General features: G+C 38.5%; 4 protein-coding genes across 4 annotated transcripts; 3 read left to right on the top strand and 1 right to left on the bottom strand.

The window, feature by feature from the left end:
* Nucleotides 1–15: 15 nt before the first annotated feature.
* Nucleotides 16–13,579, bottom strand: LOC103475753 (uncharacterized). The gene is made up of 9 exons (XM_008427608.3): nucleotides 13,524–13,579; nucleotides 13,006–13,037; nucleotides 12,832–12,922; nucleotides 12,608–12,685; nucleotides 2,750–2,842; nucleotides 1,578–2,645; nucleotides 1,440–1,502; nucleotides 1,183–1,285; nucleotides 16–306 (listed from the first exon to the last, which is right to left on the bottom strand). The coding sequence occupies exons 2-9, from the start codon at nucleotides 13,013–13,015 to the stop codon at nucleotides 202–204; spliced, it is 1,611 nt and encodes a 536-aa protein (XP_008425830.1). The 5' UTR covers nucleotides 13,016–13,037; nucleotides 13,524–13,579; the 3' UTR covers nucleotides 16–201.
* Nucleotides 5,369–9,632, top strand: LOC103475752 (uncharacterized). The gene is made up of 2 exons (XM_008427606.2): nucleotides 5,369–5,673; nucleotides 8,091–9,632. Exon 2 carries the CDS (start codon nucleotides 8,097–8,099, stop codon nucleotides 9,390–9,392), a length of 1,296 nt encoding a protein of 431 aa, XP_008425828.1. The 5' UTR covers nucleotides 5,369–5,673; nucleotides 8,091–8,096; the 3' UTR covers nucleotides 9,393–9,632.
* Nucleotides 13,580–15,276: 1,697 nt separating the features above from the next.
* cwc15 (CWC15 spliceosome associated protein) lies at nucleotides 15,277–17,988 on the top strand. Its single transcript, XM_008427611.2, has 7 exons — nucleotides 15,277–15,383; nucleotides 15,783–15,924; nucleotides 16,369–16,481; nucleotides 16,593–16,696; nucleotides 17,167–17,277; nucleotides 17,410–17,537; nucleotides 17,621–17,988. The coding sequence occupies exons 2-7, from the start codon at nucleotides 15,794–15,796 to the stop codon at nucleotides 17,748–17,750; spliced, it is 717 nt and encodes a 238-aa protein (XP_008425833.1). The 5' UTR covers nucleotides 15,277–15,383; nucleotides 15,783–15,793; the 3' UTR covers nucleotides 17,751–17,988.
* Nucleotides 17,989–18,433: 445 nt separating this feature from the next.
* mtmr2 (myotubularin related protein 2) lies at nucleotides 18,434–25,531 on the top strand. The gene is made up of 16 exons (XM_008427613.3): nucleotides 18,434–18,685; nucleotides 19,667–19,769; nucleotides 19,867–19,890; nucleotides 20,077–20,143; nucleotides 20,288–20,382; nucleotides 20,465–20,569; nucleotides 20,684–20,788; nucleotides 20,866–20,949; nucleotides 21,041–21,190; nucleotides 21,267–21,455; nucleotides 21,904–22,089; nucleotides 22,176–22,382; nucleotides 22,494–22,586; nucleotides 22,675–22,788; nucleotides 23,797–23,973; nucleotides 24,061–25,531. The coding sequence occupies exons 1-16, from the start codon at nucleotides 18,609–18,611 to the stop codon at nucleotides 24,223–24,225; spliced, it is 1,941 nt and encodes a 646-aa protein (XP_008425835.2). The 5' UTR covers nucleotides 18,434–18,608; the 3' UTR covers nucleotides 24,226–25,531.
* The last annotated feature ends 571 nt before the right edge of the window (nucleotides 25,532–26,102 follow it).

Here is a 26,102-nt window from a genome sequence, read left to right as displayed (position 1 = left end):
ATCTGTGGTAATTACCACTGTGTACATTTTTTTTTTAATTGCACAATTTTTAAACTTCACATCACACCACGTCCTCCTTTTCAGTGAAAGGAAACATTCGGTAGAACAGTCTACAGATCAAGGGCAAAACCGGGGAGGTTCTCAGAGAGCACATTATTCACTGTGAGCTTGGTGACAGGAAGTATTTTTCGCCAGCAGAATTCAAATGTTAAGCGCGCTTGCAAAGCAGTCTGTGCAGTGGATCACTTTGCCAAGCAAGAACATGGCGATCGGCATTTCTCCCAGGGCCTTAGCACAAACGCCGCACTGCAGAACACACAAACATTAGTTAACATTAAGCAATGATAAGCGTTATTATTTCAATCATACACTGCCTTGAAAACCGTATTAATGCCTTTTCCTCTTTTAAACCTTTTGTCCTGTTCGAGCCACAAATCTCAACGTATTTTATGGTGATTTTATGCTGCAGATGAACACAAAGTAAGTGTTTAATTGTGCTTGGAGGGAAGAAGATGAATGGTTCAAAAATGTTTGGCTAGTAAAAATCGGATATATGTGGCACGCAGTGCAACCAGTTCTAATCAGAAATCTCCTACAGAGAAAACCACTGGGTTAGTAAGCGTGTGTCAGATGGCCTCCTGGTTTGATTACAATTTTGTTTTTTACTTTTTGGGAATGAGAGGAAATCTTTGAAAGTACTAACAGTAAAACGTCACCTAAAGCATGCATGGTGAAGCGTGGTGACTGCAGTGTCATGCTGTAGTAATGCTTTTCTTCAGCAAGGACAAGTAAGTTTGTCAGGTGTGCTGCTCAGAGCTACGATGGAATATATTATGTAAAAATCAGGACCTAAATTGGATTGAGAATCTGCAGCAAGACTCAAAAAATTATATTTAGACACCCTTTACCCAATATAGCTCACTATTTTGAAAATAGAAATGACCCCAAACTAGTTTTTAGATGTTTAAAGCAAGTAAAGAAATACCCCAAAATATTTGCGGTTGTATTTACATCAAAAGTTGGGTGGAGAATGTTTTTGCTTACTTTGTGTAGCCTATGAAATAAAATCATGATAAAATACATTAAAGTTTGTGGTTATAACCTTATGAAATATTTTTTTTAATTCTATGGGTATGAATACTTTGTATTTTAAGTAAATCAAATATGCAAAGAAATGCAAACCTTGAGGCATTCTTCATGGCATACCACAGGCGGTTCGCTCAAAGTGATCTTCACTTTCCCATCAATTATTTTGTTGCAGTAAGAGCAAAGAGGGGTTCCATCACTAAAATAAATGTGGAAACATTGAATTACCTCACAATGTAAAGCTTCCAGTGTTAATTATAACTTTAAATACCTTTAACACCTCATATTTTTCTATAAGAAATGCCAAGTCATGCTAATGCTTAGAGATGCGACATGAGCTATTGGAAACCCACCTGGATATTTTAGGAACCTGGGTTGAATTTAGTTCTTCTGCAGGCTTCTGAAGGCCTTCAGAACTATAAAAAAAAAATCATCAATAAATATGAAGTGTTTTATTGTCATGTTTCTACTGCTTGTGAAAGCATGCTTACACTCTGGCATCGTCAGGCTGGGGATCAGGTTCCTCTCGAAGAGGCTGTTCTTCAACTTCAGTTTTAGGAACAGATTCTTTCTGGGGTGCCTCCACACGCAGAGCATCTGTCAGATCAATGGGTCTGTAATCTGAACTATCCTGAACAGCTCCAGGATCTGCAGACGGTACGGGTTTAAGAGCATCTTCGATGTTCAAATCTATGGAATGTACTTCATCTCCAAACGACGGCTCGACACTTTGCTCAACAACAATATTGTCAGCTGCTTGGATTTCATCGTGTGACTCGGGTAGAGTGCAGGCGACTGGTTGCACACTGTTAAGCGGAGGGGCCTCCTCACGGGGTGTTGCATTATCAACATCGGGGGTTTCCACCTCCGGCTCAGCCTCAGATTCAACAGTTTTGTTGTCAACTTGCTCTTGGGGATGTTTTTCACAACTGGCCTCTGCAGGTGTTTCATTTCCAGGCTGAGCAGGTGACTTGCTTACAGATTCAAACTCCATGTTAGGTTCCACGCTGGCTTGAGGAGGAATGTCTTTCTCCGGCGTAGCAGTGTTCTCCGACAACTCCTTCACAATAAACGGAGAGGCAGCGGGTACAATTTCTTCTGCAGGTAGCGGGGATTTCTCTCGACTTCCCTCTGTAGTTTGAGTGGTAGTTTGCGTGGATGCCGTCTCCCCTCCGTCCTCCAAACTACTTGTGTCTGTTTTGATCAAAGCTTCTTGAGGTGAAGCGGGAACCTCTGCAGTGCCTGTTGTACCCGATTTCACCCGAAGATCACTGGAAACCTGATCTTCTACATTTGTAGGGTCAGTGTTAAGGTTTTGTTCTTTGACTTCTGCAGTTTCATGGGCAGGTGGTGGTTCTGCTGCATCAACGTTGCCATTTGTTGAAGAAGCTGGTTGGATTTGTTCTTCATTTTTTACATCTGCAGAGACCTTAACATCCCCCCCGTTCTGCTCCACGTTGGACTCGCCAGCTGGTGCTTTTAATTCCACCTCCTTCTTTTCATTGTTTGTGTTTATGACTGGCTGTTGCTCTTGTGCCTGTTTGGATGGTGATTGGCATCTGTAACATAGCGTGATATTTATTCGTAATTAAGAAAATGTGACATACAGTATATCTGCAGCATTTTTGCAAACACAGTTAAAAAGAGGATGTGCTATACTAACTTTGAATTTCTCGTGGTATTTTTTCTTGTTTCCTTGGTCGAATCATCGGGTTTAATAGAATCAGCTTCATTGTTTGTCTGATTACCTGGAAGCCTACAACAAAAAGGTGAAAGACAACTTTCAGAAAAATTCATCTGATAGCATCAATGACAATTTACAGTAAAAGTAAAAGCTGAGATTTTCAAGTTTTTTTAAGTTTTAAAGTTCAGTACATTGGGAGTTTGGATTATAGCTGATTGGAGAGAAGCAAAGATGAAAACAGAATTTCATCATCTTAACTCAAGATGATGATCTGAAAAAACATCATGGAGGTTTATGGAAAAGCAATTTAGCAAACCTAAATCATTTTTACATCTACATTTGGTGATTATCTTTAAAGAAACGAATAACTATGTAAACAAAGTTATGATAGGAGGCGAATTATCAAGCATCTTCCTTTGTGATATCCATCTATATATATCTATCGACATATAGGTTTATCTGATCACTCACTAAATGTAGCCTTTATAAGAGTTATCTGCTATATACTGATGGTTTAAAGGTTCATCTTTCCTTTCAGCATAAATCCAGATTATATGACTCTAGAGGCTAAAGCTAATGGGTAATCCACAAGGAGCCAAGACCAAAGCAGACTTCAGTCATTTAAAACAACACTTGATATCTATTTATGCTGTTGTATGAACCTGACTTGTTTTCATGTTTCATTTATCTTTGCCTAGATGCCAAATATGTTTACACAGGAAATGGAGCTTGGAGGTGGTGCATCACCAGTCATTTTCCTATGTGAAACACAAACTGAAAACGGAACTATAAGTAAAATGGAATTGAAAGCAAAAATATCATAGATCTTTGTTTGGTATTTAGTTGATTTTTTATTATTTTTTGTTTGCTTTATTTAAATTTTATACAAGAGAGTTATTCTATTTGGAAATGCTTGACCATGTTCTGTTTTCTGTATGTGATTTTACACAAGAAGATCTTGGAGGGCACACTGCCTTCTACTTCCCATGAACATACTAATTGTCTTCTTAATAAATAACCACCTAATGCAAAATAAAGAGAGCGGTTAAAGGCCAATAAAATAATGTTTGTGTAAGCTTCTACAACAAAATCATATTTGTTTTCAATCTTTAAAAATCTGTTTTGCTCATCACTGCTTCTGAACACGTCAACTAGGACCAACAAATCTGGATTATACAGAAAGATCTCTACTGCAGGTAATATATGACTTTACAACGTCTTTACGAGAACTTCATCAACGAATTCTGATCATCCCTTAAAAAGGGATTTTGCAGATGCACAAAGGGAACCGAATCACATTGCACAGCTTGTTCTGAATTAAAATTCAATGCATACGGTACGGTGTCTGATGTTAAAAGGTCAGAATAAAAAACACAACCGAAGGTGAACTTTGTCACTTAAAACCTCACATTACGAATCTCTGGAACATTTCCATGAGATCCAAACCAACTCAAAACTGCAATCACATTTAAAGGCTCTACTGTCAGACACAGTGGACGTTTTTGTGTATTTGTTGGGGTTTCAGAACATAATGTAGTCTCTTTCACAATATAAGCCAAGTAGTGATGTATATTTGCAAAAGAAATATGCACAAAGAATCTGCTCTGGGAGATAAAGATAGTAAGTATATGCTCCATAACTAATACATTCTGCTTTAAATATCATCACTGTGTTTGTTCACAGCTTAATTCTCACAGGACGCGTTGTGGAACAGGAAAGGAGACTGGTAAATGAATAGAGGCTACCCAATATAAAGCTTGAATGAAACGCGGACAAAGCATCATAAAGTCACAGGAGCAAACGGCTTACTCTTTATGTAACAATATATCAGAAGACAGTGGAAAAATGTCTCATTTGATGATGCTTTTTAACAGTCAACAGAGACATGCAAACATGGTGAATCAATAAATCAATATGCTGGACACTCTATAGAGCATATATAATAAGACAGTCTCCAACACAAAGCAAAGCTATACAGAAAGTTATTCCTGCCAGAAAAATACACCAAACTAAATTATTTATTTACAGCAAAATGAGTAAAATCTGGATTTCACCCAAGAATTTCAATCACCATACTGCTTATCAGCAGTTTTCCATTATTAGATTCAAAATCATTGTAAAACGTGTAGATATAGAAACCATTTTATCACCTGCTCAAGTTTAACCAGCTTGTTTGCTTTAATGTTCTATGTTAACTATAAATGAATTTAAACTAGAATTGTTTATGTTGCATTTCAAAAATATAAGCAATAAATAAACAAAGAGAGACATTAAGAATATTTTACTCATGTGAAAAAGTACATGTGAGAAAAGCTTAATTAATAAAATAATGGTTTAAAAACATCAGAAATAATAACGCAATTAAACAATTTTTGAAAATAAGTAGGAGAACGCAAATTCGTATTAAATCTAAAGTATTATGTTAAATCTTCTAAATAATTACATAAAATATAATTAATATCCAACCTAATTATATAGGTTAAATAAAATGTAACAAAATAAATTGAATTTGAAAATATCGATTTTACTTTTTAATTTCTGAACTTTTGGGCACTTCTTTTGGTAATGGTCGCTTTAAAACTTTTGTTTTGAAATTATCCCAACTTTATTTCCGGTTGCGCTCCTTGCTGTAGCAGTCTTAAGCTAGGGGAAAAAGAAATGGCTCTACTCCTGCTGTATAATATATTATTTATTGTGTTTCTGGAGCTGGGAGATAAAATAGTGGTTAGTATTGAATGAATAAACTGTAACTATTATGTTGTCAACTTCAAAACTACCTCAAAAGCCTTCAGACTGCACAGCATCGTACTTCACGAACAGCAGCGTTCACGTTTCATCACGGAGAAACCAATACAGGAGAAATTATCTTCAGATAAGAATATTACGAGGATCTTTCCTAGCCCGTAAGTACGCTTTGACAATTTTAGAGTCGCAAGAAGACGTATTTGTAGCAGAATATATAAGTATAATTTCAAGTGTTGAACGTCTCCATCATGAATCTCATTGGAGTCTCTGCATGGTGTATTTTGATGCTTTCAGGCTCTTAAAAGTTAAGGAGAATCGATTTTGTCGCTACTACTTTATGCAATGTATATTGTCAAAAAAACATACAGATAAAGCACATTTAAATATTTTTCAAACCAAATTTAGAACGTATAAAGTTCAATTTCGGTCTTGAAAAAAGAAGCGTCTGAAATTTCCGTCTTCCGACGTCCGTGAAGTAGTCGGCAACCCTTTTAGTTCAGAGCCAGTTTTGCCTCAGCTGCTACAAAATAAAATGTGTAGTGCTACAACAAAAGAGATATTTCATAAACATAACTAAATTAAACGTTTTAGTTTAAAAACTAAAGAAAATACACTAACGTGTATTTCTGTTCGATTTTTTTAAAACTAAAATATTATAAATGTTACAAAAGGAAATTATTTTGTAGAATGAGACCCTCTGAGTGAGCCCTTTCCATAAATGTGGAACATGTACTATTGGTCCCCTGTTGTAAATATTATATTTAGACACAGCACTGATCAAACCAGGCTTTCTTATAGCTTTTATAACTAAAAATATGTGGTGTTATAAAAGACTAAAGATATTGAACAGGAGAGGTTTGCAGGTGCTGCCTGAAATTTAGACGCAGACTAGGGTTTCTGTAAAAAATAAAAATGATCTGGATTATTTGGGCACCAGAACGGAGGACAGGTTTGGCATAAACCAGTTAAATCTTAGAAGTGTGCTTTGCTGCAATAATTGCCATCACATAGTTAACCATAACTGGGTCCTTTCAGGAAATGTGAGACCAATCTGTCAAAAACTTTAGGAAGAAGCAGATCTGGACCTTGGAACATGACAGTAACCCAAAACGTATTGCAACTCCTCCAAAGTTTAGTTCTGAGTTAGAAAATGAAAAGTTCTGGGCAAAATCGAACTCAGATTTTAATCTCAGAGAGAAGCTGACGGGTGACTGTAACAAGCCAGAACCTCCCAAACTAATCACTGAAAGTGAGGAAACTTTCCACAGGCTGATGTCAGAGACTGATAGGTGGTTACAAAAAGCGTCTTACTGAAGTTATTTCAAACTGAAGGGGGGAAAACATCAACTGTTAGGTGGGTGGGTGTCCTAACAATTATACTGTTACAGAAAATATATTTTTTCCTTTTGTACAATCATTGCTACAAGGTTAATTGTGATGTTCACCTGTTTAAATCGCTCTCTTTTGCAGAAATAAAGAATAACAATTAAAAAAAAACAGATAAGACAACGGTATGTGAATATTTCTGTGGAATTGAATATTTGATGGATTGTCCTACTTTATTGTGGAAGTAACGAAGCTGCTGAAGCAGATGAAAAGTGACAGGAACATTATTATAGGAAGAGAAGAAGGGTAACTGCAATGGATATTCTCTTTGCACTTTTCAAAAATATTACCATAATGTTTTCCTAATTTTGTGCAGCCCTAGTTTGTTTGGTGAGTCACTTAGCTCTCACCTATGAATTATTCAGACATAAAAAGGCTCCTGAACTCAAGAGATGAAGTGTTCTGTCAACACACAATAAAATAATTAGTCAAGAAGAATAGGGTTGAAATTGGACCTTAAGCCACTTTGTTACCCTCAGACAGTCAAAACCTGTTCCTGTTTCTTAAAAAGGTTTGTGAAAATAGTAAGAGAGGTTGACAGACTTAAAATTATCTTCTCATTAGGACAGCCTAATGAGAAGAAAGTGTTTTCATCACCAGTTAAATACTTTTATTATTCTTATGTTTGTCATTTTTCATTTTTAAAATGTTAAGTTTCATCTTTACTGTTATTTATGGAAATGATATTGATTAGAGAAAGAATAAAAGTATTTAAATATGAATCACCTTAAACAAGGTTTCCCCTAGAAAACTAAAGTCCAGTGGTTGGGTGCCAGGGCAGTCAATCTTCCAGCGGCCCGTCCTCTTTTTAAGTTAAAAAATGCTTACATTTGACAGGAAATTTGAAAACATCACTTGATAATTATGTGTTATTGAAATATTGGAAGATTAATACCTGAACTTCAACTATAAATCCTTAAAAAATGCAAACATTTTAAAAAGTCTTTAAATAAGCAATGCTTAGCCTGGTGGGGCCACAAGTAAAGCCTGGTGACCCGCCAGGCTTAGTATATACCGGGGAAAACCCTGCTTAAATACTAAAAGTATAAATTACAATATATTTTTATTTTATTACCGACTTGTATCTAGACGTCAATTTGTGAAATTCCTTAGTACATTAAGTGATGTTTATATGGATTAATTCACAGATTAGAAGTGAATCTTTAAAGCCTGAATTTCCTCTGTTTAGAAGAAAATGCCGTCCAGAAATCATCTTGACAAAGTTGGACGCAAGAAAAAGAAGAAATGGACAGAGGAGGCCATGGAGCGAGCGCTGATAGAGGTGAAGTCTGGGAGATGCACGGTGAGGCAGGCGGCCAAGGAGTTTGGCGTCCCCAAGTCCTCGCTAGGAGACAGAGTGAGTGGACGGGTGACACCGGGGAGCCGCAGCGGGCCGGCTCGGCTCATCACCTCCGCAGACGAGAAGCTGCTGGTGGAGTTCTCCTTATACATGTCCGAGCATGGATTCCCACTTACCAAGCAGCAGGTAGTGTCCTTCGCATCGTCCATTTATAAGCGGCAGCACCGGAGGGTGGCATTTTCCAAACTCGGCCAGACGTGGTGGCTCAATTTTCGAAAGAGGCAAGAAAAGAACATTACTATTCAGCCAGCAGACAATGTTGTGCGTGGGAGGACAGTGTGTGTCAGGAAGGAAGCGGTGGATCAGTTCTTTCGTCTGTTGAGCACGGTTGAAGACACACACGGGCTCAGAGACTCGCCGAGCCAGATCTACAACTGTAGCGAGACGGGCTACCAGTTGGGCAGGAGGAAGGCTGTCCTCTCCAAGCCCACGAGTCTGGGCTACAAGCCAGCGCCAAGCTCCAGGGACCACATCTCTGTCCTGGCTTGCTTCAACGCAGCTGGAGAAGACATTCCTCCATTTGTCATCTACTCCAAGGCCTATCCAGGAGGAGTGTGCTACAAGACGCAAGGCCCGCCTAACGCCCTCTACGGGTGGTCAGAATCTGGTTTCGTCAACTCAGAGCTCTTTAAGAAGTGGTTCCTCAAACATTTTCTCCTCCATGCGGCAAAGGAGCGTCCTCTGCTGCTGATCTTCGACGGCCACAAGTCGCCGGTGAGCCTGGAGGTGGTGGAGTCGGCCCAGAAAGAGGGCGTCATCCTCCTTTGCCTGCCTCCCCACTGCTCGCACATCCTGCAGCCGCTCGACACCAGCCTTTTCGTGGTCCTGAAGCAGCGTTTCGCTTCGCTCACAGGGGACGGCGACGCCGACGGCCACTTCGCCGTCAGCAAGAAGGAGTTCTCGGGGGTGTTGAACAGAATGTATCAGATAACAAAGGAAGAGGAAGGTGTCCGGATTGTGAAGGAAGGCTTTAGGAAATGTGGCATTTTTCCGCTTAACCACTACGCGCTTAATGAGGTTCATTTAATGCCTTCACACAGCATCGACCCCGCTGCTGGCGACTCCTTGTTAAAATCGGCAGAAGGCATGCACTCTGTAGCGGAGCTCGCAGCACCTGGACCCTCCTCCTAGCTCATTACCAATTCATCAAACTGTCTGTACCTTTGAGGTGAGCGGGGTCGGTCCTCCTGAGGAAACCGTGACTGGTCGCATAATTCAGCCAAACCCAATCAACTCAGACTAGTCCTGCTCATTAAGATGCCGAGTGGGTTTGCGGTCCTGTGGGGGCGTCACGCCGCACCACCCCCCTGCTTCCGTGCAGGACGCTCTGTTTATCCACCGGCCAGAATAAAGGGATGTGTTGATATTTAATTAGTTTCCTGGGTTGTGTTCAATGCCAATGTTACAATGCTTCACTACTTTACCTCCCAGCCAGTTAAGGTAAATTGGGACAATACAGTGCGGCCACATTTATTTGCGCCTCTTGGAAAACTGTAAAAACAAAAAACCTTAAATAAAAATTTTTTTGCTGCAATGGCATAACTAAGAAAATCACTATTTAAATCTGAATACATTTCTTTACGTCATCAAGAATTGGCCATTTTCAACAAAATGACTTGTGCGACAATTCTTTGAACCTCTAACAAATAAGGTTTTTTTAATGTATTTTACGTTTTTATTTAGGTTTTGCTGCTTGTATGTGACACAATGCAACAGACGGGATAGTATTCTTCATAAGCCAAGAAACACTGCAGCTGTCGTACATTACTGTAAGAGAACTGCGGCAAAGAGTGACATTTTAAGGTCACCGAGTCTCCATGACAACAATTACATACTATCTGCAAGCCAATTGCTTGCATGCTTGCCAGAAAAAGCCTTTTCTGTCCTTCTATCCAAGACGTAAACTCTGCTGGGAGTTGTGCTTTTTTTTTTTTTCAGATGAGACTAAGACTGAGCCTCTACGGCAGAGGATCTGTCATGCTGTGGGTCATTTTCACTTTCAAAGGGCTTGGAAACCTTGTCAGAGTGCGTAGCATCAAAGAAATTGAAAATGGGTCCAGAAATACCAGACCTAGTCTAGTTTTTATTGCAAATATTCTAATACAATTGAAATAAGACAAAACTTACTTGCAATTAACTTTTCAGCAAGAAATAGGAGCTTTTTTAATTTAAATAATTCCTTAATATTAGTGGAAAAAGTACTAGCTATAAGTGAAATAATCTGCCAGTGGAATAAGACATTTTTCCCATATCATAAGTTCAAATGTCTTGCTCCACCAGGAGATTATTTCACTTCTAACTAGTACTTTTAAATCAATCTCAAGAAATTATCGACTTAAAACAAGTTCCTATTTTGTGCTGAAAAGTTGTTGCTAGTTAGTTTTATCTTATTTCAAGAGTATTTGGAAACCAAATCAAAAATTCTTGTTTTTGCAGTGTAAAACCAAACCAACACAAAAAGTGTTCAGCACAAACTACATCATTTCTTTTCCATCTCTCTTCCTAAAATTGAATCCAATGCATGATATGAGTTTAAGAGGAGATGTGGGAGAAAGCTCAGTGTTTCTCTGTTGGTAAAAGATGAGGTAAAGAGTTAACAGCAGGGGTGCCAGTAATTGTGGCCCACTGTGATTTTTTTTTTTTCTCTCTCATTGAATGGACGCGACCACATTAAATATTTGTTTTTTATAATATTTTCCTATTGCGTGAATCTATTTTAAGGATTTTTACTCATCTGTACCAATAAATGTGGCCTGCACTGTACGTCTAAAGAGCAGAGAAAGTCTCGTTTTTCTAGCGTTTTTCTCCCTATGGTCCCCGATTCTTCTGGGTCTTTGATTGGACTATTATTTCAATTTAAAACGCACAAACACACAGAGCCTCCAACGCATTTTAAAAGCTTCTAAACAAAGCAACACGAGGTCAAACGTCCACTGCAGAACCGTAACTGTCGGCCGTTTCATATCGCAACCGGTGCAAACGTAACGTGTCACAGCCAGTTATTTAGCAGCTAAAACTCTGCAGCCGCGCTGACAGATGTGCCATCCCACGTCTGCAGTCATAATTACAGATGCAGCCTCTTCAGCTGTCAGTGGGCGGGCTGGTCAAGCAGATCTTCAAGTCTCCTCTCTCTGAATGCAGCCGTTCAGGCTGGCGCTGCCACGGCTCAGGCTGCTCGGATGCGGTGGCAACAACACGACACATGATGCGGTATAATAATCCAGCTCATCCTCGTCACCAGAGGAAGAGCAGACCCATCTGAAGGGTTATTTGAGAGTTAGCAAATGTATGTTTGCAACTTTTCAGAGTTACTTTTTTTTCTTCAAGTGAAATCTACCACAGTATTTTGTTCTTAATTTAAGTGTCGTAAGTGAATTTATCCGAACACTGCAGGCTCCATTTGCCATTACCACAGAAGGATGGACCCAATAGCATGTTATCAGGGAGACGATTTAAATAAAATGGGTTTTTTAAAATTTACTTACATGTGAATGTGTGTGTGCGCCTGTGTGAAAAAAATTGCACCTTTTGCAAGTTCTATGAAAGGCCTTGCTAGCCATTTCCATAAATAAAAATAGTAATGTGCAGCTTTCTACATATATAGGTTCTCTATATATACATAAACCTTGTGTGTGTGTGTGTGTGTGTGTGTGTGTGTGTGTGTGTGTGTGTGTGTGTGTGTATATGTATATATATATCTCAAAATCTCGTCATTTCTGTGAATTTCTGTATTGTAAACACACAATCAGTTACTTTGAATTGAGGCTTTTCGGTTTACCATTTAAAATGCAGTGCCCATTTGGTATTCAAGGTTGGTAAACCATTGACAAATACAGTGATTTATCCTTTAGGCTTTAAGAAGAATTATTTTGGAGTTTATTCTGCTGCAAATGGGTTTTCCCTAAGGGCAGAAAATGCTTCGGTATATATTTAGCCCAATGTGAAGTAATTAAAGTCCAGGTCACTTTCACACTGTAGGTCTGTAGGGAAGCAGCTGATGGACAAAGTTAATGTTTATGTTTGTTAAAGTCTGAGACGGTGAGTTGGGCCTGAAGCCTGGAATACTTTAATTACTACAGGGTGATGCAACACTTGGAAGAACGTCAACTTGAGCAACACAACAAGAAGCAGGTTTTTTGCAAAGTGCAGTATCTAAAAATGATAATCAAACATTAAGTGGAAGAAAACGTGCTAGAAAAATTGACTAATTTACTGTACATACATCCTAATACTTTGGGTAACTGGTTAATTAAGTTGGTTAGATGCTATACATGTGGTATTCTTTTTAAAATAAGCAGATAGGATCAGATCTTTAGCTATAACTGAGCGGCTTTTGTGTTACTCACTGGAATCTTTTGATCCTTGACTGGACCAGTGAATTCTTTGTCGCTGGCGCAGGTTCCTGTTTCGCTTCAGAAACTACCCTAAGGGACAGGAGAAGTTTTTGTTATCACTTCTAACGTATCATTTCTACAACTTGTATTTCTTTTACAAAGTTGGACAAATTAACCATCGTGTTGCTCAGTTACCCTGCAGCCTAGCAGCAAATTACTGGTTTAACTTCACTCACTTGTCATTGTTAGAACTATGGATCCACCAGCCGTCCTTCCTGGTCGCTTTTCGCACCTTGATGTTTTGCAACACCTGATTTCTGTCAATGTCTAAAAGATATAAAGCATAATACTCAATAATGGCAAATATTTATAATTTGCCCAAAAATGTTCCTAGACGTTGAGCAACTTGCCTTTTGACATGATGTGTCTCCCGACGTTCGACCTGAGGAGATTTTCTTGTGATGAGTAAGATTAAATTAACTCAACCTGATGTACATTTATTCTGAGCTGATTAATGAGCCGCGACTTGTAAATCGTCAACCTGCATCGAAAGAAATGACTAATTGCTCTTTAACAAGTTTCACCCTGACCACAACTTGACATCAACAAGTGTATGATCTGTTTACTATCTCCTCTCAGATATCTACCTTGACCTTTATTTACATTGTCAGATCTTGTCGCATCTTCTCTGTCTTCCCTCTGAGGCGCTGTTAACATTTTGACCTGTGCTTCGTTTTTAATCTCTTTTAATGAATCTAAATAAGGATCTGCCAGCACCAATTAACCAGGTCAAATTTGCTATGCATTGAAAATGAAGCCAATTTAGACTTTCTAATGAGGTCTGGCCGCGCAAACAAGTCAGAGAGACGAGATCAGATCCACTGTGGGGAAAAAAAGGCCAGTCTTTTGGGTTAGGCTGTGCTCTCACCTGTTTGAGTCAGCTGGGTCGTCGAGTCTCCTCTCTGTCCTTGTGGCAGATTGGTAGTGATACTTTAACTCCCACAACCCACCCACAACCTGTCATTTCAGATTCCACCCCCTGTGAGCGTCTAGGGTTGGATGTTGGAGAGGTGTATCTTTTTTTTTTTTTACTCTTTCTAGTTTGTGTTTGGAAAGCCACATTCCAAAGTTGTTATCCATTAAAATGTTTTGCTGCGGCTCTTTCTTGATAAGAAAAGGTAAGCACGGTTTATCGTTCATCTCAGCTGTGGGAGAATCTGAAAATGTTTTAAATCACTGCAGAAATGTAGTTCTGGTTGACACCTTTACTCGCTGACTTTATTGTGGAAAAATAAACCGCAAGCTGTAAACCTGTCATCGCTGTATTACGTTCAGTCAGGAAGCTGTTTGCTTTTGTTTTTCTTCTGGTTTTACAGCAAAACATTTGTGGCAAAACATACCGTTCCACTTACCAAGATTTCAGGAATCAGAAAAAACCTGATTTGAAACTACTGAAACTGTGATCAGTTTCCTTATCAAACACTTGCGTTATCATTTTCACTCAACGGCATTCAAGTGCAAATGACACGCAGGGATCTTTGTTGCCAAGCATCTTACTAAACTTGAATGAACCTGCTATGCCAATTTATATCCAAAAAGAGCTCACAGGCTGGTTTAATCTCCTATTTCAATGTTTTCCAGGTGTGGATAAGTATAGAAGAATATTTGTAACTTCATATCTTACTCCCTGTTACATTTTCTAAATGTTGTCCTTCCTTTCTTACCTTCCATTTCATGTCTTGCTCCCTTTTTTCCCTTTTTTCTTGTGTCCTTTTTTCCACCTTTCCCTCTATCTTTCCTTTTTGATACTGCATTATGTCAATAATTCCTTTTTTAAATTTAATTCACCCTTTCATTAGACAGTATAAAGATTCATTTACGTTTTCCTGGGATCCACATTGTCTAAACAATCATGGAAAACCCTCACCTGATAAACTGCACAGCCATAAACACATGCTCAGCTCAACAAATGTAAAAGATTAGTTAGAAACTTTTGTAGTGGGAAAACAAGTAAACCGTAATAAGGTAAAAGATTTTTTTTTTTTAAAGGTACTAATTTTACAAATAATTTTGGGTTAATAAAGATAGAAATCTTACTATGTGCCTAAAATACTACATTGCTGGTTCACAGGGCAATGGTTACAATATGCATAATCTTTGTATGAATCACAGGTTTTATTTAAACGCCTCAAAATTTCAGTTCTTTCATCAAAGACAAAAATTATTACTTCTCAAAATAAGTGACAGCTTTTGTGCTGCACTTTTTATGACGGAATCATTTGTACGTCTAAGAATTATAATGCAATATTTTTCAAATTTTGATCTAGATAGAAAGACTTGCTTTCTGGCATTGCATAATAATTATGTCCTAGTATTCAAGTACGTTTTGGTTCTTTAGGCTCAATCTTTCAAAATGTTGTTTTTGTGCCAGACGAACATTTACATACGAACACCAAAAAACAGTTTGGCAGTAAATGACAACACAGGTTTAAGGGTTTATACATTATCTAATACCTGCCCTCTACCGTCTCTTCCATAACACTGCAAGTCTTCCTAAAGTCAAAGTCAAGTTATCTGTTGACACCCGTTTATATTTTACAAATGAAATTGTTTATAAATACAGATATATTCCACAAAGTTATGATGATACTATTTTTGTGCCAAGATCAAAATATATATTTTGTCCGAGGTCTATGAACGCATCTTCTTTTTTTTTTTAATATGTTTATTCCGGAAATGACGCCACACGGATTCGAGAAGCTGTCTTTTGTCGTGTGCTAGCAGCCTGGTAAGTATTCAGCCTTTGGAAAAAGCCTTTTTAATAACCATGTATTTCACACAGAGAGTAAAAATTCACACAGCTTACCATTTAAAAGAATATTATACTTTCACTCACTTTGAGCGGATAATTTATGATACAGAGTTGATTAGACAAGCGGTGTTGAACCATGTTAGCCTGTCGGTAGGTCTTTAGCATTTCTAGCTAACATGCTAACTTTGTCTTTAAAGTCTGTTGATAATTTAGTAGGATTGTCTAATTACAGTTAGATTAATCCTAACAAACAGTGCAGATTTTTTTTCTTTGCGTTGAATATTGTAACGATGATGTGAAATACTTTAAGACAAAACTAATACCTTGTTTTGCCATCAGATGTATTATTTAATGTGTTACGTTTTAATAAAACAGAGCCGTCCAAGATGACTACAGCTGCAAGACCCACGTTTGAGCCTGCGAGAGGAGGCAGGGGGAAAGGAGAGGGAGATCTGAGTGCTCTTTCCAAGCAGTATTCCAGCCGAGATCTTCCAGGTCATACAAAGATAAAGTACAGGTCAGTAGATCGAATATAAGGGATAATTAAAATTTTCATGAGTAGATTTTATGGTTTTTCAAAGGAGTTTGAGAAAATACGTGGTTTTATATGAAAGAGAATTAAACATTTCAAATGATGCAAAGATCATATGTGCATGCTAAAAAAATAAATGGTCATTGTTGAAAACAAAAGCTTAAACAAGCGTGCTTTGTTGAATGTTGGGATTTGTTGACTGATAGAGCTCTGGATTCATCGGTCCGTCTACCTCCCAACCTACGCCCTTGATCATGACAGCTAGAGCAAAATCCTCAGGGATAATGATCTAATATTTGCTTTCTCTGTTGGGTGTTCATTTGGAGGAGGTTACAGTAAAGAGACTGCTTTGTGTCATCATAAGTTATTTTTAGGTGTTTTTTCCCCCCCTTTTTTTTTGTACTACAATAAATACTGCCCGGTACTCAGGCAACCCACCCAGGATGCCCCCGAGGAGGTGCGTGCCCGTGACTTCCGCAGGGAGCTGGAGGAGAGGGAACGTGTCGCTTCCCGTGACAAGACCAGAGAGAGGGGACCCAGAGGTTATTGTTTTTAAAAAATACTAATATTCTTAGGGTGTATTTCTGACACAGTTCCTAATTATTCAATTGTTTTTACACACAGGATCAATTATTAGTATTTGTTTTTTCCAGAACACACCACATCCTCATCATCATCCTCTTCATCATCTTCAAAGAGGCCCAGACTGGATCAAATCCCAGCAGCAAACCTTGATGCAGATGACCCTCTGACTGACGTAAGTACAAAAAGTTTATCTCGATGTCTTGTTGTATTTATCCAATAAAATTGATTATAAATCATATTTAGAAATCTTTGGTAATACATTTGTATGTCAGCCTAGTTAAAGCTGCTCTCCTAAAACAAAAGTTCACTAAAGATAGCTTATTGATTATTAAATAGGCTACTATAGGATGTCGCTCATGCAGTTGTGTTAATAAACAGCACAACTAAATCATAGTTTTGAAAGTCTTGTTACTTTTTGTACTATTGTCGATACCCCTTGAAAATATAGCAAAAACAATCCTAACAATTATTTGTGGGGTTTGCAGTTTATTGGTTTCACAACAAATCAAAATTCTTCTGACACTAAACAAAGTTTACTTTAACAATGAATGGTGTTATATTCGTGAACCTCACTGCTAACTTTACACGTCCTGTTTAAAACTCATTGGACTCCCCATCTCATTCTCTCTTCATGCTTCTAAGGATGATGAAGATGAAGACTCTGAGGACGACAGTGATGATGATGACACCGCTGCCCTCCTGGCTGAACTGGACAAGATCAAGAAAGAGCGAGCTGAGGAGCAAGAACGCAAAGTAACGACTGAACACTCGTGTTTCTGCTTATTGTTGAAATGGATGTACAGTTATTAAATGTTAGAAAGGAGCTGAATGACATCTCTTTGGGCTTAGTTCCTTTATTTTATTTTATTTTGTTTTCCACTTCAGGAGCGAGAGCAGAAGGCAGAAGAAGAAAGGATTCGAATGGAAAATATCTTGAGTGGCAACCCCCTAATTAACTTGGCCGGCCAGCAGCAACAGAACCAAGCTCAAAATACATTTAGAGTCAAAAGGAGGTAAATTTCTCAGACAGAAAACATTTGTGAGTGTGTGTGTTGTTTATCACCAGCAGTAACCTTCTCATGCATCATCTCTTTAGGTGGGATGACGATGTGGTGTTTAAAAATTGTGCCAAAGGAGTGGATGAGGCACGGAAAGAGAAACGCTTCATCAACGATACGCTGCGCTCAGAGTTCCACAAGAAATTTATGGAAAAATATGTAAAGTAAAGGACTTGCTCTGTGCTTTATTGGATCATTTGTATCATCTTTGGTCTACAACCCTCAAATGGTAGACAGCATCTGCTGCCATTGAAATTCATTAGACCTTGCAGAGTAAACAGGTAAATGGCTGTATATAAATGAGGTGCATCCTTTGTTTAAATTTTGTGAGAACGTTTTAAAATGTGATTTAACATTTATTTCTGTGGTTTATTTTTTATTTCAATAAACAATGACTTGGCTCACAGTGTGTTTCCTGTGAAATGTCTCTTCAAATATAATTCTCAGTTGAATGTCAAACAGAACATTAAAATCTTTCCTTTAGGAAATTATTTTATGTCTTTTTATGGTAAAATACTTGCTAGTAATGCTTTGTGTTCCTTGGTAAAAATCAATACACTCGAGGTATCTGAATAAAGGGGGATTAATTGAAATACATGCCACACTTTTCAAATTTTAATTTGTAAAAAAATGATTTTGTGACCTATCATCATTAAACTACCAGAAAAAGTTATGTGACAGCTTCACCATATTAAACTTATCATATTAAGTTTAATACAATCTCTCAATGAGTGTCCTTAACCTTTTCTGTCTAGTTACATATAAAAATAATTTTTTGCAATGATCTGAGTATCACATGAACTGCTAATATCCCAGACAACCGGCAGAGGGCGCCATCCTTCACAATGTCCTGTTTGTGACAGGGATTGGGAGGCTTCTGGGAAAAAATGGCAGCTTCCTTTTGTTTGTGAGGATTCGCTATGCTGGGAGTGAGCTTTTAAAGGCGGTGTTCAGCGGAAACTCCGGTCTACATCACGTTTTCGGAGCTCGTCCAGCCCTTTACTTAGACTTTTGAAGCAGGAGAAGATGGAGAAGAGCGGTAGCGTTGATAGTTTGGGCTCGAAACCCTCTTCCCGACAGCCAAGTGTTGATTCATTGTCCAGGTAGCAAAACCCTTCACATCTTATTGCTTTTAAATGTGGGTAAAAGTCTGAAAATTCATGCACTAATGAATATAGGGGCTTCTTAAACGTGTTTAATGTTTTCGTCCTCCAGTGTCTTGGGTGTAATTTTAGTAGCGAGTGTTTAAACTCCAATAATTAAGTCCGCTTCCTAAATTGTCACAAGACAATCAGAAGTCATTGAAATAGGACAAAAGCTTGGCTTGCATGTATCAGTTTTTCTCATTGTTTCCGAGTTCAGTTGGTTGTCTGATATAAAAGCTCATGGAAGCAATAAAACCTCTAAAACATTTCATTTAAAATCCGAACTGTGTGTAAGACAGACATGGGCGTTGTGCATTCTGTGATGCCACCTGCTGTTTTATTCAGCTCATTTTCACATTATATTCAAATACATAAAGTTCAAAATTATTCTAATTATAATTCAATACATTAAATGTGGTGACAGTGGAGAGGAACCACTCGTTTTTAGCAAGAAGAAACCTCCAGCAAAACCAGGCTTAGTTTGAGAATTTGAGAACCACAGAACCTGTAAGATACAGGAAACGTTGACTTGCTAGATAGAAATGGACATTTATTGTATTATCTAAGTACATTTCATATTGATTTATAGTGACATTGATAAATTCACAATAACAGCATTGCACAGCCTTACAGTTAAATATTTTTTAATAACTTTTAAAGTAATCACAATAGCTAGCATTGTGATCAGGAAAGCAATCCTAAAATATTAATTGAAGTTCTTAGTTATGTGACAATATGTGAAAGACTCATATGGGTGTAGTAGCTTTTAACTGTACGCTGCAGATCTATAGTAACTAGATTAATTTGATGCAAAAGGGGTATTAGCTGCAGAAGGCTGGTTGCATTCATACAGCCAGCAATTTATCGTCAAACATAAATCTAAGTTAAAGGAAGAAAGATTAAATCATGTTCTTCTGTCTTTGTTTTGTCCGTTCTCAGCACTTCCACCTCTCGCTCCGACCGCTCCGCCCAGGCCAAACCTCCGTCTGTTTTGTCCTCCGACTCTGTGTCGACATCTGCAGAGTTTTCCCCTGAGCTCCGGGTTAGTTGCCTGCGTGCAGTTCATTGATATTCTGCAGCTTGATAAAAATGAGTTTTCATAACTAAAGCATCACTCTCCTCCTTTATGCATCCCCCAGGTGAAGCCCAAAGCCACTGCCAAGGTATGTTATCGTATAAGTTTCTGAGCCAAAATCAGCAACTTTTCAAACCTCTGAGTGAAACTTGTAAAGTTAATGTTGTAATGTTGCATTAGTTCTCCATGATTTATTTGGGTATTTTAAAATGTTTCTATAAATCTGTGGATATTTGAGATGGAATGACTGCTTTGCATGTTGGATGTTTTGTAGAAGGCACATAGGGACTCAGATAAAGAAGAACCACAGTTGCTTCCGAACGAAACCGTGCAAGATATGGGTAATGTATTTCCTTTTTTGCTTGGGATTTAAGGGGCTATCACAGAAAGTAAACTATTATCTTCAAATTACTAAAAAGATAAAATAAAATTTCTTGAATAATTGATCTTTATCTTATTTTTTTGGGGTGTGGGGGTTTTGATAGCACATGACATTACCTACTTCTGTCCTTTCACTGGAGCGCTGAGGGGAACAGTGATGGTCACCAACTACAGGCTTTTCTTTAAGTCCATGGACAAGGTGCGTGTGGACCATGTTAAAGATGGAAACGCTGTTAAGTAGTTTGAAGAATTATTTTCGTTCTTTTGTTGCTCGTATCTAGGATCCGGCGTTTATGCTGGATTTACCTCTCGGAGTTGTAAGTCGAGTGGAAAAAATTGGAAATACTTCGAGCCGTGCTGACTCGTCATATGGAGTAGTTTGCAAGGTGATTACCTGGTGTTGTTTCATACTTAGAGGAAACTGGATGATTCATCACACATCACTTATTTAAAACCTTCATTTCTACTGTTGCTCTTTTTTTTTTTTTGCTATTTTGCAGGACATGCGCATTCTGCGATTTTCACACAAGCAGGTGGATGACACTCTCAAGAAGTCGATTTTTGAAGTTCTGATGAAATTCGCATTTCCTGTTTCCAACGGACTGGTGAGTCGCTTTCCAACTCACGGCTGCTGACGCATTGACGCAGCACAACCGCTTCATTTCTCCTCCTCACTACACAGCAAATCTTTGCCTTTGAATACGGGCAAGTTTTTCCTGAAAACGGATGGAAGGTGTACGATCCCATATTGGAGTATAAAAGACAGGTAATTCCAGGAGCACCGAGCTTTAATGTTTTGCTGAATCTTATTGGGAGCGTTCTTACCGATGTTTGTTTGTTTTTTTTTAAATTCTCAGGGTATACCCAATGAAAGCTGGAGGATAACGAAGGTAAACGACCACTTTGAGCTCTGCGACACATACCCATCCACTCTGGTGGTTCCGGTCAACATACCAGACGAAGAGCTGAAGAGAGTGGCAGCTTTTAGAGCGAAAGGCAGGATACCTGTGAGTAATCCATCCCGAACGTCCGCGACTTCGTCTCGCCGACGGTGCCAATGTTCTCCTGACCTTCATGTGGCAGGTGCTGTCATGGATCCACCCGGAGAGCCAGGCCACAGTGACGCGCTGCAGCCAGCCGACGGTCGGAGTGAACGGGAAGCGCAGCAAAGAGGATGAGAAATACCTGCAGGCGATCATGGATGCCAATGCTCAGTCCCATAAGCTTTTCATTTTCGATGCCAGACCGAGTGTCAACGCCGCTGCCAACAAGGTCGATGTTATGAATTTTTAAAAAGCAGCTTTTACTTGAATTTTATAGAAAGATATAATTAGAGCTGCTAGAATTAAGCAAAACCTGTTACAAAAACGGCAGCATGAATATAGAGGTATGACTATTTTTATATCGAGAAACAGTAATTTTATCAGCTCTTAAGCAGATCAAAGGTGACTTCATGCACTCTTTCATTAGCAGAAAAGATTATGCGGACATGCATATTATTGAAGTTACTCCTGTGTGAAAAGTCTTAAAATAATTGTCTTTTATTGTGGTTTCATTTCTACACTGCAAACTGAAAATATCACCTTTTAATGTGAGAAAATCTATTATTTTGCTATTTTTAATCTCTGCTACGCACAAGGATTCTATGTTTTTAATGAAGCGTGAATTGATTGTTAAGGGCTGGGGGAAAAAACCTCTTTTTCTCGCGTCTGTTCTGCAGATGAAAGGCGGTGGATATGAAAGTGAGGACGCATATCAGAACGCTGAGCTCGTGTTCTTGGACATCCACAACATCCACGTCATGCGGGAGTCGCTGCGCAAACTCAAAGACTTAGTTTACCCCAACATCGAGGACTCCCATTGGCTGTCCAACCTGGAGTCCACTCACTGGCTCGAACACATCAAGGTGGGCAGGATTAATTACGAAAGCGAGCCACCCACTCAACATTTCTTAGCTACTCTGTGTTCATTTTTCTGCTGGTGTGTTTTCAGCTGATCCTGGCCGGAGCGCTGAGGATCGCGGACAAGGTGGAGTCTGGGAAAACGTCCGTGGTGGTGCACTGCAGCGACGGCTGGGACCGGACCGCCCAGCTCACCTCTCTGTCCCTGCTCATGCTGGACGGTTACTACAGAACCATCCGTGGCTTCGAAGTGCTGCTCGAGAAAGAGTGGCTGAGTTTTGGACATCGCTTCCAGCAGGTAAACTGAAACGCTTTTATCCCTTTAAAAATAATAAAAAAATAAAAAATAAAGTTCGTATGTTGTAGTTTAAAAATACGTAACCAACTTTTCTCATCATGGGTCTGTCAGCGTATCGGTCACGGCGATAAAAACCACAGCGATGCAGACCGCTCACCTGTCTTTATCCAGTTCATTGACTGTGTGTGGCAGTTGACTCGACAGGTAAGTGAAGGATAACCGCGTGAGACATTTCTGTGTGGAGAAAGTGATGCTTGGAAGATAATATGCATCTTCTTTTTTATTATTGAAGTTTCCTGCAGCTTTTGAGTTTAACGAATACTTCCTGGTAACAATCCTGGATCATCTCTACAGCTGCCTGTTTGGGACATTCCTGTGTAACAGTGAACAGCAAAGGTTGAAGGAAGTAAGGGCCCTTTTGATTCTGTATTTAGTCACTTTTATTGCTAGAAGTTGCTGTCCACACTCCTTGACACATATTATGAAATCTAAAAACATGCTTCACATTTTGTGAAACATCAAATCCTGTTGCATTTGTGTGTGTTGCTCAATATTTGTATAGTGAGTGTTTTTGGGGGTGAAAAGTGTAAAATGTTCAGATTGTATTGCGTTAGGACACAGTAAGGCCTTTTTTTTTTTTCTTCAGTTTTTCTCTATGCTTCTTGTGTGGGATGAAAGTTTAATGCTTTTCGCAAAATTAAAACCTCCGAGTTGTAAAAAATGTATTAGCTGGGATCAGTGCAAACTCAGGTTTAGAGTTCACCTCATCAACTTTCTAACCTAAATTTAGTCTCCACTTTATGTGCATCATGTATCTCTGCTGTACCTGCAAACTGGAACTGTGCAATATATTGAATTGCTGTCATCATCTCTAATTGCTTTATGTATATTTATTTGTGGTTGAGATGCTCACATTGACAGAAAATGGTGGCAAATAATACAAAAGAAAGAAGTGACACAAGTGGCAGCAAAACCAGGTTGAGAGAAAGTGGGAGGGGGGGACAATCCACTGGTTTAAATAAAAGCTTTTCGTCATCATCATATATTTATTCCATACACGTAAAAAGAAAACAAACAAGATTTCACTTCTTAAACGTTCATATTTAAGATGTTTCCATTGAGAGCAAAGCAGACTTGCAGGCAGAGTTCTTGTTTTTGCACACAAACTTGGAGAATAAAACAGATTCTGATTGTTTTTAGTTGACTTTAAAGTGAATTGTATTATATACACGTGCAACCTGTCCAAAACCTACGCATTTAAATTGTAAATAAAATTCACGTATATTTTTTTTATAGAATCATGATGCGGATTCACAATAGTGTGACGGGGACAGGATCACTTAAACAAATAATAAAAACAAGTCAAGATGTTGCAGAAACATTAATGCGATTGTTTTTTCTTCTTAACTTAAAGGAGATTCCCAAGAGGACGGTCTCGGTGTGGTCCTACATCAACAGCCAGCTGGAGGAGTTCACCAATCCAATGTATGTAAACTACTCAAACCAGGTGCTGTTCCCCGTTGTCAGCTTGCGCCACCTGGAGCTTTGGTCTGGCTACTACATCCGCTGGAACCCTCGCATGAAACCGCAGGTATATCATGAAATCTTCTCTCTGTTAGTTGTTTCTTAAGTGCTCCAAAGCTGAAAATGTAGGCTTCTTTTTTCCGTCTTCGACAAGGAACCAATTCACCAGCGCCACAAGGAGCTGCTGGCGAAGCGAGCCGAGCTTCAGAAGAGAGTGAACGAGCTCCAGAGGGAGGTGACGAACCGCTCTGCTTCATCGTCTTCGGAGAGGGCGGGCTCACCCACACGCTCCATCACTCCCGTGCAAACCTTTGTTTGACACTCAATGTCTTTATGAAAGCGTGAAAGAGTTTTTTTTTATGCCAGGGAGAACATTGGAAAACTAGGAATCGGTGTCATAACTGGATCCCAGAAGAGCCTCTTGAGTCGAGCCACTTCATTAGGGGACGAATGCATCACCACCACAAGTTTGAACAGGCAGAGATGTGTGACTATTCGGGTAGAGTGTGTTTACGTTGGAGATCACTGGACTGCAGCCATATATAAAATACTAGTCCTGTGAGGTAGAAGGGCATGTAAAAAAAAATAAAGAAGGACCTTAATGCCTGTTGACCCACCTACAATCAGTGTTTGTTTTAATTACACTAGTTATCATTTTGGTTATCTTTTTTTTTATGCCTTATGCTTCATAGGAACACTCACTCCACTACTTCATGTTGATTTCAAAGCACAACAGCACAATTTGTGAACACAGTGCTGCAAAAAAACAGAAGAAAACCCAAGTGTTCTTTGAGTTTGTACATATGTGTTTCAGCCGATAACTAAAAAGAAATGATGCTAACATTTTTAACACTTGCTTTGTCTTCATTAATCAATCCTGTTTGACTTTTGCGACCAAATATCTGTTTTAATTTGAGAAGGGATACTACGTATAACATTCCTTTTAATGAGCAATTTAACTTTTGTAAGTTTAATTTCTCTAAGAAGCTAACATTATTTATTATCCTGTACTATGGACTTATGAACTCTAAGCTTCCTCTTTCTCTTAGTCTCATAATCACATTTTTTAGGTGATATCAGTAAGTTGCAATGGATATGCAATAATTTGGGTTTGTTTTGGTTATTAAATGTAATGTAATAATTAGAATCTGTGCCTTTTGTTCAAATAATCAAGAGTAAAAACTCAAATGTGCACAATGATGATAAAAACACTCGCATAAAACACTAATCAGCCTCATGATGTTTTCCTCATATGTAAGCTGTTGAAATTGTTTGGTAACTTCCCTAATAGCACTAGCAGTAATGAGTTTATAAAAAGTGCCTTTCATGGTAAAAAAAAATAAATAAAAAAGTTGACTATTGGTGGGAACTCTTACTTTGTTATGTTTCTACATTGTAGTTTTTAAATATACCCACTAACACTAATATTTCTTTGATTATTATACCACTACATCTTTCTCTGTGTACATCTCTGTCACTGATATTGTTCCTTTAAAATGTAGAACTATTAGTCATAAACTTCCACACCATTCCTTATGCTGTGCTTACTACCTTTATTGGTCTATTTCCTGCATTGTCAAGTGTACTGTCAGATGTCAACCCGTATTAAACTACTTAAAAAGTGACACTGGAGTCATTTTTAATGTCTGATTGTGAGTGGATAATGTTGAATTCTTTAGATTGGCACATAATTAAATTGGTAGGTGAGTAGTTGTGTCATACTGTTGATGCATGTGTTTTGGTTTTCTGAAGATTAAACGGTGACCAGTGAGATATGCAAAGTTTGGGATACACCAACTTTCTCCCTGATCTGTCTGCAGTGTTACTTGGTTTTCATGATGCTGTTTAATCACTAATGACCTCTCACAAAACTCTTGAAACCTTTACAGAAGAGCATTGGATTTTATTTAGGGGTATAAAATTTTTACCACACTATTCTGTTTTTTGTTTGTCTGTCACATAAAATCACAAAGAAATAGATTTAAGTCTATGGTTGTAACTTGCCAGGATTCCCCTGAATGGATAACTTCAGATTGAGGTTAAATTGAAATGTATTCATGATATCCACCCGAGCCTCCGTGTTATCACTTTTTTGCTTGCAAAAGGGCTTCCAATCACATAAACACCTTGAAGCGTTTTAAAATATTCAAGCCAACTTGCTTGTTTATCCTTTTAATAACGCAAGTGTAGGGGATA

Source organism: Poecilia reticulata, chromosome 14, assembly GCF_904066995.2.
Source record: "Poecilia reticulata chromosome 14, P_reticulata-male-v2, whole genome shotgun sequence".
Classification (NCBI taxonomy): Eukaryota; Metazoa; Chordata; class Actinopteri; order Cyprinodontiformes; family Poeciliidae; genus Poecilia; species Poecilia reticulata.
Note: the sequence above shows the minus strand (reverse complement) of the source record. Positions and strands in the feature narration are given on the sequence as shown.